Raw genomic sequence first — 16,342 nt, 5'->3', positions numbered from 1 at the left:
CGCGAGATTTCGTTTGGTGTTCAAAACAAAGCGTTGCTTTGCAGCAATGAGCGTTTTTAATCGACACGTGTTGCGAATTACCTATTCGCACATTTATGGTAGGTACCTACAGCGTTTTGCAGTACCTACATTAAAGGGGCCCACTGATTAACAGTCCGCCGGACGGTATCGGCCTGTCAGTTGTTCGGAACTGTCAAAATTTTGTTCTAACTGACAGGCCGATACCGTCCAGCGGACTGTTAATCAGTGGGCTCCTTAAGGCCCTTTAAATGTTCGACATAGTCACGTAATGTGCTAATTATCGTACTAGTGCGGTAAAGTAGCACCATATACCTACGATAACAAAATGTTTATTATACCATTTAAAAATTATGTGTAATATTTAACAAATTGTAATATTCGCATGACATATTAACATAAGTAATTATAGATTATAGATGTATAAGCATATGGTATTCTCCTTACGTTTCCGGGCAAGAGAGGGGCTGCCGTCGAGATATATACGCCCTGCGTATGCGCAGACCTCTAGTGTAGGCTCACTCCTCAAGATGAGAGCTCTCACATACACGGTTAGTGACAGTGTTACATAGCCCGTATTTTAATATATAAGTACATACGACCTCTTTTACCGTGAAATAGCATACGATATTTTATTAACGCTATTTTTGGAGTCGGCAGTGTGGTGTTTAAAAATCCGATAGTCCGTTCAAAAAATGTGTCCATAAAAATATTGTGCTTTAATAAATAAAAATATTTATACCTAACAGTATTGTGCGAACGCTATTTTGACCGGGCTTATTTTGGGGGTATAAAAATAGTGTAATTTTTAAAATGTGTGTGTAAATTTTAAACGTGCGATGTACATAATGCCAGCCTTTTTGTTTTAAATATAACGTATAATTGTGCGGTCAATATCAAGTGTGTGCCTTCTAATAAGTATAATTACCATTCGTGGCTGATTTTCAGTCTACAGTCAGTTTATCGAGGTTAAACATTATAAGTGAAAATAAGTAGTCAATGCGATTTAATATTGCTGTTAATCAATCAATCAATATCAATATTGAGCTGCATACGCGGTTTGAGTAATAACTCGTCATTCTCGGTATTTCTGTTGACGTATATTATTTTTGTTTTTGAGGTTTTCGTATTTGTGTATAGGTAAAATTGTGTTGAGATTTATATTGAAAATAATGTGGTATATTTATTTTTATTGTATGGTAAAATTTTGATTGATATATAAAGTTAATGAGTAGGTATGATAGTAATAATTGCGTTTTGAGTGATAGGAAAAATTATACATATACATGCAGTGTCGCCCAAAACATTGTAATTTTATGAATGTATTTTTGGACCAGTCTTTACTGTTAAAAGCTTTTCAATAAATCATATTTACAACAAAATATTGTTGTAAATATGATTTATTGTTGTTGTAATTCATACTTATTAGTTAAATTTATACTTTAAAACGGACTATACAATTTCTTAGTTAAATGTACCTAACTGCTAAAACTTAAACGGAACAGTTAAGAATAAAAAAAAATATCTAGTTTATTTTCCAAATTTTTCTTAGCTTAGCACCTACATATACCTGCATATATACGCAGTCAAACAATTTCGTAAACTGAAAGTTTTTTAATATCATTAAAATTTATTTTAATAATTAGACCAGAAAATGACAAAAACACATACTGTGCGCATCAATTAAGCTTTTAAAATTGGAATCATCAATCGTTTTAATTAAAATTCACACGCAGTTGAAAATAAATATCGGAATTATTTTACCGAACCGGGAGTTATTTCACCCTCAAACGTACCCTTAGTTTAAACAAAGGGAAAATATCCATTTCAGTTTCGACAGATTGATATTTTAACAATTTATTTACAACGCTAAAAGTTTTTCTATTGGTTTCAATCCTTTGTATAGGAATATTTACTTTTGTCCCTGTACAAAGGATATGACTGTACTGAACTTCATTGAAAGGGAATATCAGGAATTTATTTTTACATATGGGTAAAAATATATTTTAACTATACGAATATTGAATATGTTCAGACTGGCTCACTACTTATAATATTAATATACACTTTTTTATTTTTCCTTTTATTTTCTAATAAAGCATTATTAATATCTAATATCTTAATTTCATCCAATATGGATTATCTAAACGAAATCGATATGTAAATATATTAAGCACAAAAAAAATTACATTTACAGAATGGGTATGATCAATTTTTTTTTAACAAATACATATTGAACTTGTAAGGCTGTAGTTATCATCTACCTACAACTTTTATTCTTAATTATTAACGAACATGAATGTTACATTTTCTTTGTGAAATATCTGTAGGGAAAAAATGGGAAAGCCCACACAAAATAACGCGTTTTTACGAAATCGAAAACACTCGTATTACGTGGGCATTCAATTGGTTAAAGTTAAGCAACTATAGTCACGTCAATTGAAGGATGGGTGTTGGGTGACCGTATTGCGAATGAATTGTGTAATTAGGGTTCCGTACCCAAAGGGTAAAACGGGACCCTATTACTAAGACTTCGCTGTCCGTCCGTCCGTCCGTCTGTCACCAGGCTGTATCTCACGAACCGTGATAGCTAGACAGTTGAAATTTTCACAGATGATGTATTTCTGTTGCCGCTATAACAACAAATACTAAAAACAGAATAAAATAAAAATTTAAATGGGGCTCCCATACAACAAACGTGATTTTTGACCAAAGTTAAGCAACGTCGGGAGGGGTCAGTACTTGGATGGGTGACCGTTTTTTTTTTGCTTTTTTTTTGTTTTTGTTTTTTTTCATTATGGTACGGAACCCTTCCTGCGCGAGTCCGACTCGCACTTGCCCGGTTTTTTTTTATTTAAACCAGATTTACAAATTGTTTATTATGATCATGAAGGACTAATTCATCTACAGGACTTCTGATTGGTACTTGATTAGATATTTACAAATTGATTTTCATGAGTAATCTTTACGCATCAGGTTTTTAGGGTTTTTTAGTAATAGGTAAGCATATATATTTATATACAATTCTAAATATCCTGGAAAGGACTATATTACATATGTTTTCATTGTCTAGCTAGGGCAACCGTTCTAACGATTCAAAAATGGGGTCCCTTTGTTTCCCATAAAGTTTTAAGTCATAATGTATTGTTTGCCATATTATCGTTAGTCATAAAACTGAAACCGTTAACTTTTCAGGATTTTCCTAAGGTTATTCTATAGATAGGTTAGGTTAGGTTAGGTTTGTTTTATGGCAGTCCTGAAAAGTGACGCGTTTCTGAGAAAAACCAATTATGACTAACGAAAATTGTGATAAACAATACATTATGACTTAAAACTATTTGGGAAACAATAGAGACCCTTCAAAAATACTTGCACATTATGTAAATCGAATACGGGCGGTAAATTAAACCAACATATAAACTATTCTTGTAATCATTAACAAAAAGTTTTTTTTCATTTACACTTAATTATGATCCTTTAATTATTTTTTGAAAATTTACCGTACAGCAATGTTACTGCAAACATTACTAGACATAACATGACATGACATTACGAGATACGAGCTTTTTATATGTATAAGAAAAGCTCGTAGGTATCTCGTAACGTGTTGCTTTACCTACATTGCGGGCCGAATTATTTTGTATGATTAACATATTCATTGTATTTCTAAGCAAAATTTATCTCAATAATATACTCGTACTTCTTAAGTCGTAGGACTTAAGAAGACTTCCTTACGCATACTAACCACCGTTCAAAGATTCGCCCGTATTAAATTTACACACAGTATGTGTATTGTTCTAAAAAACTTATAGAAAAGTGCCTTGTTCCGATATAAAAAAAGTGTTTTGTACGAAACAAAGGTGAAAATCGGGAAGCTTAAACAAAGAAAGATGTAGGTTCAAAACTGTTGAATTTATATTTCTTTAGCTATATATTTTTATTGTTCAATTCATACGACTCATTAATCATCGACGCAAAAAAGACGCGTTGCGAAAGTGCCGTCATTCATTCAAGTTAGACCAGGAGAAGTCTACTACTATTTTGATGGCATACGCAGTGTAATTTATATACGTCACAATAACATAGAAGTGACGTTTAAAATAACACTTGCACTGCGAGTGCTATCAAAATCGTCGCAGATTTTTCTTGGTCTAACTCTACCTCGTTTTTTAGCAATAGAAAAAGGGTAAATAAATATTTTTTACTGAAAAGCACTTTAAAATATAAGTGCTTTTCAATTTCAATAATATTTTTTTTATTTAAAAGCACTTTCAAAAATAAGTCACAGCAAGTATTATAAGATTACATAAATACGCCATACGATAAAATACTTAATTAAATGACAATGGCAATTTACAGATTTTCTGATGATTCTTAAAAATAGATATCGATCGATTTAGACAAAAAAAGTCGTAATAAGTATAACTTTTTATTTCCATTTAGTAAAATATTTTTATTTAATTAAGAAACGAACTTAAAGAGAAGCTTTATTTGTCCCAAAAAATGCCTTTATTATATAATGACAAAGCTAGTGATACTAAAAAAAATAGCTAAATCCAACCGTGATACAAATAATGCAAATATTGGAAAACAAAATAGCATCTTATCTAACCTTAGACTTTTTTTTTATTTGACGTAGCTTGTAGTGTAATCACAGTCGAAGCCTAGCCAGACTAGCTCAACGGGTCAACATTCCTATTTGTTTAGTGACAAGTTTCATTAAAAATTACCCAATACACTCCAGCCCGCACTTAAATGGTTTCGTTGGACGACTAGATATTCCGATGGTGTAATACTTTTGAATCATATCGGTAAAACCTAACAAACTTAACCTTTTTACGTATTGGTAAATTGATTCTACTAATGTTAAGATATATAGTTTGTTGAGGATACTATTATACGAGTGGATCTACCAGTAACTAACAGATTCAGGACTCCTAGGACTATTCTGTATGCTATATGAAAATATTTTTAGTTCATCTAAATCCCCTGATAAATAGCCGTCTCTTGATAAGTTTATGAAAGAAATTGTAGCCATATATAATTTGAAGACGGCTCAAAATGTTAAGACATATTTTTGTTGCAGCTACTGTTAGTGGCCCTCGCGGCTGCGTTAGCAGTCCCCGTCCCCCAGGATGTAGCAGAGACGACCAGAGAGAAGCGCTCTCCGGGCGGCTGGCATCAACCCGAGGGCGTATGGAAGAAGAAGCTCGTCTGGAAGGAGGAATGGAAGCAAATCTGGAAGACCGAGAAAAAGCTAGCCTGGAAAACTGAATGGAAAAAAGAAAAAGAACCAGCGTGGAAAACTGAAAAAGTACAACAGTGGAAAGAAGAACAGGTGCCCGCTTGGAAAGTAGTACAAAAACCAATATGGAAAGAAGTACAGGTACCCATCTGGAAGGAGGTTCAAGTACCAGACTGGAAGAAGGTTTGGAAACCAGTATGGAAAGAAATCAAAGTGCCAGTGACCAAGACTATTCAAGTTCCCGAATGGAAACAAACTTACGTCCCAGAATGGGTGAAGGAAGGCGTTCCCGGAGAAAAGTTCTTAGGCAAAGATGACCATGGATGGGAATATACCAGCCACGATTTATGGCGAAAGAAGATGATCTGGAAACCCGTGTGGAAGAAAGTCTGGAAAACTGAGCACAAGCAAGAATGGGTAGTGGAAAAGAAACTAGAATGGAAAGAAGAATGGAAGCAGATCTGGAGAACTGAGAAGAAGCAAGCGTGGGTGACGGAGAAAAAGCAGGAATGGATAGAAGAGAAAGTACAAATATGGAAGACGGTGAAGAAAGAAATCTGGGTTCCAGTCCAGAAGAAGATCTGGGTAGAGAAGTGGAAGCAGATTCAGGTACCGGTATGGAAGACTGTTGAGGTTCCAGCGTGGAAAAAGGTATGGAAACCAGTCTGGCAGAAAGAGTGGGTGCCGATCCACCACGAGCATCACGGATGGGACTAATTAGGTAACCACTTTCTTTGCATTTCATTACCATATTATAATAATGATTGTAGATAAAGATACTGTAGATACTTTCGATAGTATTACATATCTCGCTACGATCATTGCCAGTCTAAATATGGTAGTGCAATGAGGGTTTAGACAAAAGGATAGACCATAGGAGTAACTTTATGTAATCTATTTTTGTCTTATGGTCTAACGGCCGAAACATATTTGTATATATGGAATACCATTTTGTAGTTTCGTCGGTCCTTTTGCCTTCCATTGTAGTCACTTTGTTAACTATTGTTACCAGTTACCAATTGTAAATATGCTATTATAGTACTCAAAGGGATGTTGTAGCAGTAGTTTGCCAAAACTGTAGTGTTATGATTACGATTTAAAGCCAAATTTTCCTAATCTGCCAGAAAACCCTGAATTTTTTTGACACCGTATGGAATATATCTTTATAGGACACCCTTAAGTGCAGTTGTTTGTCGAGTAGAATTTCGTATATTGACCTCTAAATAAGTGTCTCTGTCACTCGCGTGCAATTCATAAATATGCATGAGTGCAACAGCAATAATAATTGTGGACAAGCAACAATGTTTATGAAGGCCAATATGCAAAATTTAACTACTCAATGGCGTTATTTAAAGGATTTATCTCTAAACTATTGTGCAAATCCCTAATCGCTTTGTCGGAAACAAAACACTACAGTTAAGGGACAAGTAAATCGTCGGATTGACATTAGAATGGCACCTTTCTGGTGGTATCGTTATAAAAGGCCAGTCTTCTTAATCATCTTGTGGGTCACACTGATTTTTGTCTGTTATATTTTGTAGATTACTGTTACCTTAAATTGACCAGTTTGTTGATTTTACATTAGTTAAATTAACGAATTCATTCTTGAAAAAAATTTTTTTTGCATGGCGACGCGGTGCGAATGCTGTTTGCGATTGTATATTTACTACGGACGTATGTTAGATCTCTTTCTAACTAATACCTGCGTCCTTTAGCAAGCGACAGTGTTTTGCATTGCGTGCCATGCATTAAGCGAGAAAAATTTGGTATTTGTAGAAATATGTTTTTTTTTTCCAAAACATGTTTTTTACAGATACGAAATTTTAAAAAGTGGTTAAAGTTAACCTTATTTTTAATCTAAAGATAAAATTGCAACAGTATAATAACTAAATTATGCATTCATAGTTTAGGATAATGTTTAATGCTAAACATATATTATGTTTACGCAAAGTTTGAATCCGAAATTGATATCATTTCATTTAACCTCTAGCCGCCCGGAGACCTATAAAAAGGTCTCCTGTTCCATTCTAATTTGAACTTTGTGTTGACAAGATCAAGATTTCATTTTGCTTGGCAAGGTTTGACATATGGGCGGCTAGACATTAATTTATTTAAATTGAAACCATTTCACACGCTGTATATTGCTTTATAATGTCTAATTTGAATATGTCTCAGGTGAGCATTTATCAACAAAAAATAATATTTACACCATTTTTCATCTATTTTAACCTGTGTCATATTTATGACTTTTTATAACTTAGTATGACTTATTAATATCTTTATTAAGTTATTGTATGAAAACATTTTTTAGATTCTGTTGCAATTTCATCTCATCACATAAATTAAATATTTCCAAGGCCTTTTATGTGACTTAACTTTATATAAAGATGCCCTTCGATTCTGAACCTTGGTTTTGAGGAGTTAAGGTACATATTTGTTTTATAGAGGCTCGGTTTACATTCCCGGTGTTAGAGTACATTGTTTTTTATGTTTTATAAACATACTTTTGTTTTTTTTTAAGTGTTAGCAATATACGAATTTAATATAAAGTATGAAGTTTTATTTTAAATGTTTAAAAGCTAAATACATAATTACATAGGTACATACATCCTTAATGGATTCTAATTCTAAGTCAAAGTATCGTAAAATCGGCAACAAGATAATGCGTGTATGCACAAATTCTTTATTGGGGAATAGACTTATGACTTGTATTGACAACTATAAGGTAGGGTTTTAAAGGTGTGTGCACGACCTTTTAAATGACAAATAAAAGTACGGAAGTAGAAAAAATTACTCAACAACTAATTTGCATGTCGAAACATAACAGCGTCATGTTTTAAAAGTCCAATATGGAAGAAATGAATACCCTTGTTATTGTGACGGCTTCGAAACCGAAAGGAGGTTTTGCCTGACTATTTGTGGCTGATGTTGTCCGAGAGCCGAGTGTAATAGTCTGATGAAGGACACAGGATAGTTTTTATCAACTTGACCCTTAGTCTCGTTTCCCAGTGGGGTGATGACAATCTGGTCACGTTCAATGCCTCCAAAACGCAGACGTGTCTATTTTCCGCAAAACGGAGTCCATTCGACCTGACTCCTTCTTTCCGGGGTGCATCTGTACCTATTACCGACAGCCTGGAACTCCTCGGCATGGAGCTGAGTTCAGTCCTCAGCTTCGGCAGCTTCATTGAGTCTAAAGCACAAACTGCGGCCAGAAAGCTGGGCGTCCTAAATAAGGTGAAGCGATACTTCACACCTGGACAGCTTCTAACACTTTACAAAGCTCAAGTCCGGTCGTGTATGGAGTATTGCAGCCACCTGTGGGATGGCTCAGCTAAATACCAACTCGCCGCTTTGGACTCAGTGGAGCGCAGAGCCAGGAGGATGATTGGCGACAAGAAGCTAACGGCTAAGCTTCAGTCTTTGGCCCATCGGCGGAAAGTCGCCAGCCTGTCGGTATTCTACAGGTTGCACTTCGGGGAGTGTGCCCAAGAGCTACACGAGCTTATTCCACCGTCCCCATTCTACCATCGGACTTTTAGACGCACGGCCGGTTTCCATCCTTACTTGGTAGATATTCCACCAATTCGCACGAAGCGCTTTGCTTCTACTTTCCTTATGCGCACTGCCAAGGAATGGAATTCCTTGCCGGCGTCTATATTTCCGTGTTCTTATAACCCGGCAACCTTCAAATCAAGAGTGAACAGGCACCTTCTGGGCGAGCTCGCTTCATCGTAGGCCACGTCTACGCCTCGGCTAGTCTGTGGCCATGAGTAAGCCCATTCATAATAATAAAAAAAAAAAACTATCATCAGATCATCACGCCACGCAGACGAAGCCGCAGCCGAAGCTAGTCAAATAAACATTTATATTGATGATCAACGACGTTCGCAAATAAAAGGGGCCTGTATACCAGATTTGTGACATATTCTCATTATTTTTCCAAATTTAATTCGGTTTTCTTTTCGGGTTTTCACGCACACACACACACACGTACGCACGCACAAACACAAAACCCACACACACACACACACACACACACACACACACACACACACGCACACACACACACACGCACACACACACACACACACACACACACACACACACACACACACGCACACACACACACACACACGCACACACACACACATAATTCATTTCTAAAAGAGGTACATATTTTTAATATCGTCTCCTGGCCTATACCGTCTGGTCTCAGTTTGATGATGATTTCTATGAACTAGAGATGGGCCGAATACTCGGTAATTATTCGGTATTCGGCATTTTTTTAAATGTTAGTATTCGGCCGAATAGTTTGATTCGAACTATTAATATTTACCAAATAGGTACAGTCACCTGCAATAATATGTTACATTATGCAAAGGCCGCAAAAATATCTGACACGATCTTATTTGTAGAGCCATAAATGCGTGTCACATATTTTTGCGGCCTTCGAAGAGTGACATATTCTTGCAGGTGACTGTACACAAATTATTTTGAAGGGCGTCCGCTAGCTAACGCGGGTGTGTAGTGTACTTCGCGGCCAGGCATGAGACGGTTCCGTTTCTTATCATAAACATTCCCGGCCGGTCCAGAGCGGCTACCGCGAAAACCGAAATTCGTAAATTGCGGGGATCTTTCTCTTTTACTCTAATGAAGGCGTAATTAGAGTGACAGAGAAAAATCCCCGCAATTTGCGAACTTCGATTTTCGCGGTTATAGCCCAGAGTGGAAAGGTCGAAAACACGTGTGGAGTGCATATCGCGGACCTGTATGAACTTGTTTACCAGTTTTAGCCTAACCGAATATTCGGTTCGGCATTATCTAAACCGGACATTCGGCCGAACATTCGTGTCCGGCAAAGTCCATATTCAGCTCATCTCTACTATGAACATAACATCAGTGTTGCCAACTCGGATTTTGAAAAAATGCTAGACTAATGTCTAGATCAGTGGTTCTTAACCTTTTCAGTCCGGTCACCCCTATGACTAACTAGGGAACCTGATTTTACCCCTCCTCCCAATGGTAATAAAAAATAAAACGTGTACGTTTGTTGTATTGTTATATTAGGTTAGCTTATTACCCCCGTAAAATACCAGTTTTACCCCCACGGGGGTAATTACCCCCAGGTGAAGAACCACTGGTCTAGATTATGCCAAAATTATGCCAAAGTTTTTTGAAATATGCTAAAAAAATGCTAAAATGTCAACTTGAAATTAGATACTTAAAACACATACATGTTTCAAATTTGCCGCCTTTTTCTACTGACAAGATCTGCTTGACCAACTTTATATAGTCCGTCGACGTCCATCCGTCCACAAAAGTCAAAATTCATATGAAAATATGAACCACATAAGGCGACGGCGCATATTGTTGCTGCCAAGTTGGTGCAAACTTGGCTTAGACTAAATTATGCTAAAAAATATGCCAGATGCTAAATGGAAAATTTTGGTGGCAAAGCAAGTGAAAATATGCCAGATATGGTATCAATTATGCCAAGTTGGCAACACTGATAACATACTAACACCCAAACCAATTATAGCTCGCCTATGCATTTACAACCAACATATTCAAAACAATTACAAGTAATTCACAAACACCGTGCACTTACGTCATTTATTTCCAAGCATATCGTAGGTTTCCTATTTTCATTCTCTTTTGAGCTTAATATGGCTATTGTTAAGGTTGAAATTTGAATGAAGAAGCGGCACAATAGCCCTTGATTGACATCAAGTTTTTTGGCACATGTGTAAAGCCAAAACGGCTGCGAGTTAAGGTGACAGTCCATTTCCAACGACAGCTGCATTACTGTTCATTTTACTATGGAAATTGACAATAACAGCGACGCGTTCAGTACTAGGAGCGCAGCTGTGCAGCTGCGGTTAGAAATGGAATGTTACCGTTATGCAATTTGATACGCGCTTTTGAAAATATTAGGGTACCTATTTTAATCAACATCATCAACATCAACATCATCAACATCAACATTTATTCAGCAAATAGGCCACAAGGGCACTTTTACACGTCAACATTGAATTTACATAAAAGCAAAAATAATAACATCAACAATTTTATAAAATAAAACTAACAATTCAATCTAACGTATTACAATTACTAAGAGATGTATATGGTCTCTTAATGTCGAATTACATACAAAATACAGATAAAAAAACACACACAAAAAAAATCTATAATATTTAGAGGTGTAAATGTCTCTAGGTGTCAGAACTATAAGATTATATAGTTTATCAAGTTATCCTTAGAGATGTATAGGGTCTCCAAGAGTCAATATCCTGTATAATTAATACATTCATTAAAAGAAAAGAAACATACGAGAACAGAATGAGGCGTCTCACTGTAATTAATTAATAAAAGTTACTAAGTATAATAGCTCGTGTTAGCTTAACAGACCAGTCTCCACAAACAGCAAACAGTGTAATGTTTACGGTTGCGTACCCAAAGGGTAAAAACGGGACCATATTATTTACTAAGACTCCATCTCCACTCCACTGTTTGAGGTCATATTATATTTTGGTTGATTGTGTCTATTATACCTACTGAGATATTGCACCGTGACCGTGCATGTTTTAAATAAATTAATAACTTTTTTTTCAACACGACTAGTAAATTAACGTACCTATATACCTAAGTACCTCACTAATACTGATACGAAACAGTTGCTTCAAATTTACGAAACGCGCAGTGTTAGTCCTGCTCATGTCTCCTGAAACACCCTGTGTTATACCTACACGACTTCTTATGCCGTCTGTATTCTGTAAGAAATAAGAAAAGTTAACATATCTTTATTTTGTTACACACGTTAGCTACGTTACAAGTTAGCTAAGTGGGAAAACTTTAAAAAATATACCGGGTGTGGCCTGTAATACGAGCAAATAATTAAAACATAGATTGTACTCCTCAAACGGTGACGCATTTGTTCAAGTATTTAGACTGCCTATTTTTCATACAAAATAAATATTATCTTCAATGGACGCCATCGCCACGCCATATCACTGCGATTGACGTTGCTTTTCATGCCTTAAACATAACAAAATTCGCGATACATTGCGTCTTAGAATAAACTTTAAAGTGTATTAAAAATCAAACCACAAGTTATTTTTACAAGTCGCTGAACAAATGTTGGTCAGTATGAGGAGTACAGCCTACAGCTAAATTTTTTGCTCATATTACAGGCCACACCCGGTATTATGCATTGAGTCTACTTGAAGTTTGCATTGTGAGTGAGTAGGAATAGTCAGTATTTCCACCCCACTTATTTACAATAGTTTTATTTAGCTTCACTCAACTCAACTGTTGTTACTCTCAGGCGTATTCTGATTTTGATAACAGGTTAAGAATTATATCTGGGATCTGGATTAGATATTGATCTCATCTGTCAATGTCAACAGTCTCATTTCTCCGATATAATATCTGATAGTGGCTGTACAGTCAGCCAAGAAAGTGGTTTACCACGTTTCGACTCTATTATCTGATTGATAGAGTCGAAAAGTGGTAAACGACTTTCTTGGCTGACTGTACTAAGTGCGCCGGTGACATTAGAACTAAATCGAAAAGGTTTGTTTTTTTTGCATTAGAAATAAGGTAAACAATCTTGATGTGTCTTTTAATTGAAAAATACATTTTAAAAATAAATTTCGGCAAGTATGTAACAATTATGCATCTAATACGATCATTTGTCCACGATCCCACAGTCAAACCGTGTAAACTGTTTTGTGGGACACTGTAATTGTATAAGATGTATATTTTTATGTTAATAAATAAATAAATAAAAAATTATATTGTTGCTTTCATAAGTAATAGTTCTTGATTTTTAAAAACCGTTTTTCAATTAAAAGACATATCAAGATCGCTTACCTTCTTGCAAGTTCTTTCTAAAGCCGACCACTGACTAACAGGCCGCCGGACGATATCGGCCTGTCAGTTAGAACAAAAATTTGACAATTTCGAATAACTGACAGGCCGATATCGTCCGGCGGACTGTTAGTCAGTGGTCGGTTTAGTGCTAAAAAACCTGTATGGGTTAGTCAATATCTAGTTTTAAAAAATGCAATAAAATGTAAATTTACAACTATGAGTTTAGGTATAATGCAGACGTTCCCACATTCTTTACAAAATTTCTTAATGAATTGCAAAATAACTCGTATACCTAACTCAAGATCATAAAAGTCAAATATTGATCAATGCTGATTTCAAATCTAGGATCACTAAAGTCTAGATGTTTTTTTATTGCGTAAGCAAGGACAGATGAGATTCCGAACGCTTGCCAATATCACAGAATAAATATTCGATAGTGCCGTACAGAAAGGACACTTACGAAAATAAATTTTTGACTGCGATTCAGGGAAGCATCATGCTGTCTATTTCTAATGGCACTATGCCTTTCGGCTATTTAGTGTTGTCAGTATTCAAGTTATTATCCTATCTGTCGTCGTGCACGCAAACACACGACAAGATGTGCCAACCCTAATAATTGCTTGGAGCAATGCTGAGCCGAGCGGAGCCGAGAATTCCCGAAAGGAGGTGTCGCGGGCGCATCGTTTTCTATGGAAAGCTTCACGTTATCGCCTGTCATGTCATAGAAAAGTAAGCGCCAGAAGCTCCGGCCCGGACATGGCCCGGTCTAACGTGAGTCATCCTTTATACATAAGTGCATAGAAAACATCCATAACTCAGGAACAAATATTTGTGATAAACACACAAATAAAGCCCTTACCGGATTCGAACCCGAGACCTCAAGCTTCGTAGGCAAGTTCACTACTATACCGACTAGGATAGGCGTCGAGATTGACGCCAAATATAATTTCTGGGGTCACATAATATTGGGGTCTATTGTGCGCTAATGCATAGACAATATGCGGTCTTAAATACCAATGAGGTAACCGACGGGTTTCGACCTGGGGCCACACGGTCTAGCTAAACTATGTTTGTGTGTACAAAAAAAAGCCGCTCCCACACAATCGAAGATACACTGCCATTTTAAAATGATATATGCTTCAATTACATGAATCTTGGTATGAATATTTGTGACGTTCCATGGGGAAAGGTATCTTAGCACCGCAGGTGTCATATATAGCACCGCAATAGTATTGGAGCGGCGTTAATAAGATAGCCTAAACGACAACAGCCATAAGAACCTCTACCATCAGTTTGGCATTGACATTAACGCTATCGTGAACGCGATTTACTTTCTATATATCTCTTTCGCACTAATACGTCAGTACGAGCGAGATGCATAGAAAGTAAATTACGTTCACGATAGCGTTTATATCAATGCCAAACTGATAGTAGCCGCAAAGGTACTTTTACCAGTGGGACTTTTAAGGCCTGTGCACACCGGCTGCGTGTGCGTGTCGTGCACGTGCGCGTGCGGCGTTGTAGTATACAGATCCTTATGAGAGACGGCACACCGCTTGCGTGACGTGTGCGTGTGCGGCTCCAACATTTTAGCGCACGCACACGCGCACGTCACGCACACGCAAGCCGGTGTGTAGGTATCTCTGTATAAGTAGTTATAAAAGTTAGCTATCGTTTTTTTATATCTTTGTGTGTAGCACGTCTCTAAAGACAACAAATAACTCTGTCACGTTTAGTGCTCAAAGAAATCTAGATGCATCTGAACGTTTACATGACTTAAGGTTGTGGGCACACCGTGAGCGTCGCAAATGATCACGTTACTATTTAAGTATTTATGTACGTATTAAATACATGCCGCACAAAAAAAAATCTAAAATTTTATTTCACTCTTTTATTTTGTTAAAATAAAAAAAATATTTTACAGTACATATGGTCCTATTTTCCCGCACTAGTGCGCAAAGTATCACTTTTCGTGCGTATGTCATTAGTTTAAAGGACCATAAAGGTAGGTACTGTAAAACGTACGATTCACGTGCGAATAAGTAATTCGCATTTCCACTCTAATGCATAAATACGTCCCTTGGAGTGGCCGGCGTTGGCCCATCGTGTAGAGGAACCATGAGGTAACTGAGAGCAGGTGCGCGGCACTTTCAACTCTGCCCTCCTAAGCTAAAATGCGGTATTTGCATTAAATTCTCATTGATAATACGTTCTTTTAGCTTAGGAGGGCAGAACGGGAGGCAGGGAGCGGCCATACTGTACGCTTGTACTCTTTTTACACTGCGGTAGAGGCCAAGATCCACTTCGGGTCGCTGAGCCAGCGAAGTAAGTTTATCGTCCGCTGCCGCCTTAGCCACAGCCTACACTTTCTCTCGTCTCCGCCTATGCCCAATTAATTGAAGAGAACAAACAGACGTAATTAATGACTTACTTTCTCACTTTGTTCTCTAGTCCTCTTAGTCTTTTAAATAAAGTGGGCTTTGTAGGCAAACATGGGATCCTACCCAGAACCACATAATAAATAATAGTACTAGGTGTACATAGAAGACTCACTCTCTAACAATACGCGTCTGTCACGATCAGCGCAGATATGGCCGCTAGGTGGCGACAGCGCCACCCGCGGCTTATGGCAAACCCCAAAATTGGGGTAGAACGGTACATCCGTCCATCCCTTTTAGCTACCTGTAGCAAAGCGACGAAATTGCGGAGTGAGCCACGCCTGACAGGGGTTCCGTCTATTTGGCATAACTTCCGTGACCCGAAACGCATCTGGCATAACCTATTTCGCAGAAATGTATTTCGACGAATGTTAAATTTGCAGAAAGCTTCAGTTTGTATAATATGCAATAGGCCGAATGTTTGCAAGTCCGAATCTTAAATAGACTACTATTATTTTGGCCGACTTTTGATACGAATAATTTTATTTTGCGTTTGTTTAAATGTCCGAAATGTGATTTGCATAATCTGTTTAGCATAATAGGATTTAGGCGAATATTTACATCGCAGAAAACGTATTTCGATTCTTTCTATTTGGTATAACTTGTATGATCTAAAACGCATCTGTCATAAGCTACATTTAGCAGAATGGCACATAGCATTAGCGCCTGCGCTTTGCTACGCAAGGGCGAAGGGGCTGCTATGCCCGTAGCGCCGGAGCAGATGCGGAGCCCAATAAAAAAACTGTTGCTAGAAAAGTGGGTTAGG

At 37.0% G+C, this 16,342-nt stretch overlaps 1 protein-coding gene across 1 annotated transcript; it reads left to right on the top strand.

Annotated features, from left to right (window-relative positions):
* The first annotated feature begins 532 nt into the window (after positions 1–532).
* Positions 533–7,812, top strand: LOC134679230 (golgin subfamily A member 6-like protein 25). The gene is made up of 2 exons (XM_063538117.1): positions 533–569; positions 5,105–7,812. The coding sequence occupies exons 1-2, from the start codon at positions 549–551 to the stop codon at positions 5,978–5,980; spliced, it is 897 nt and encodes a 298-aa protein (XP_063394187.1). The 5' UTR covers positions 533–548; the 3' UTR covers positions 5,981–7,812.
* Positions 7,813–16,342: the final 8,530 nt, after the last annotated feature.

Source organism: Cydia fagiglandana, chromosome Z (genome assembly GCF_963556715.1).
Source record: "Cydia fagiglandana chromosome Z, ilCydFagi1.1, whole genome shotgun sequence".
NCBI lineage: Eukaryota > Metazoa > Arthropoda > Insecta > Lepidoptera > Tortricidae > Cydia > Cydia fagiglandana.
The sequence above is the reverse complement of the archived record's forward strand: the minus strand, read 5'-3'. Positions and strand labels throughout refer to the sequence as shown.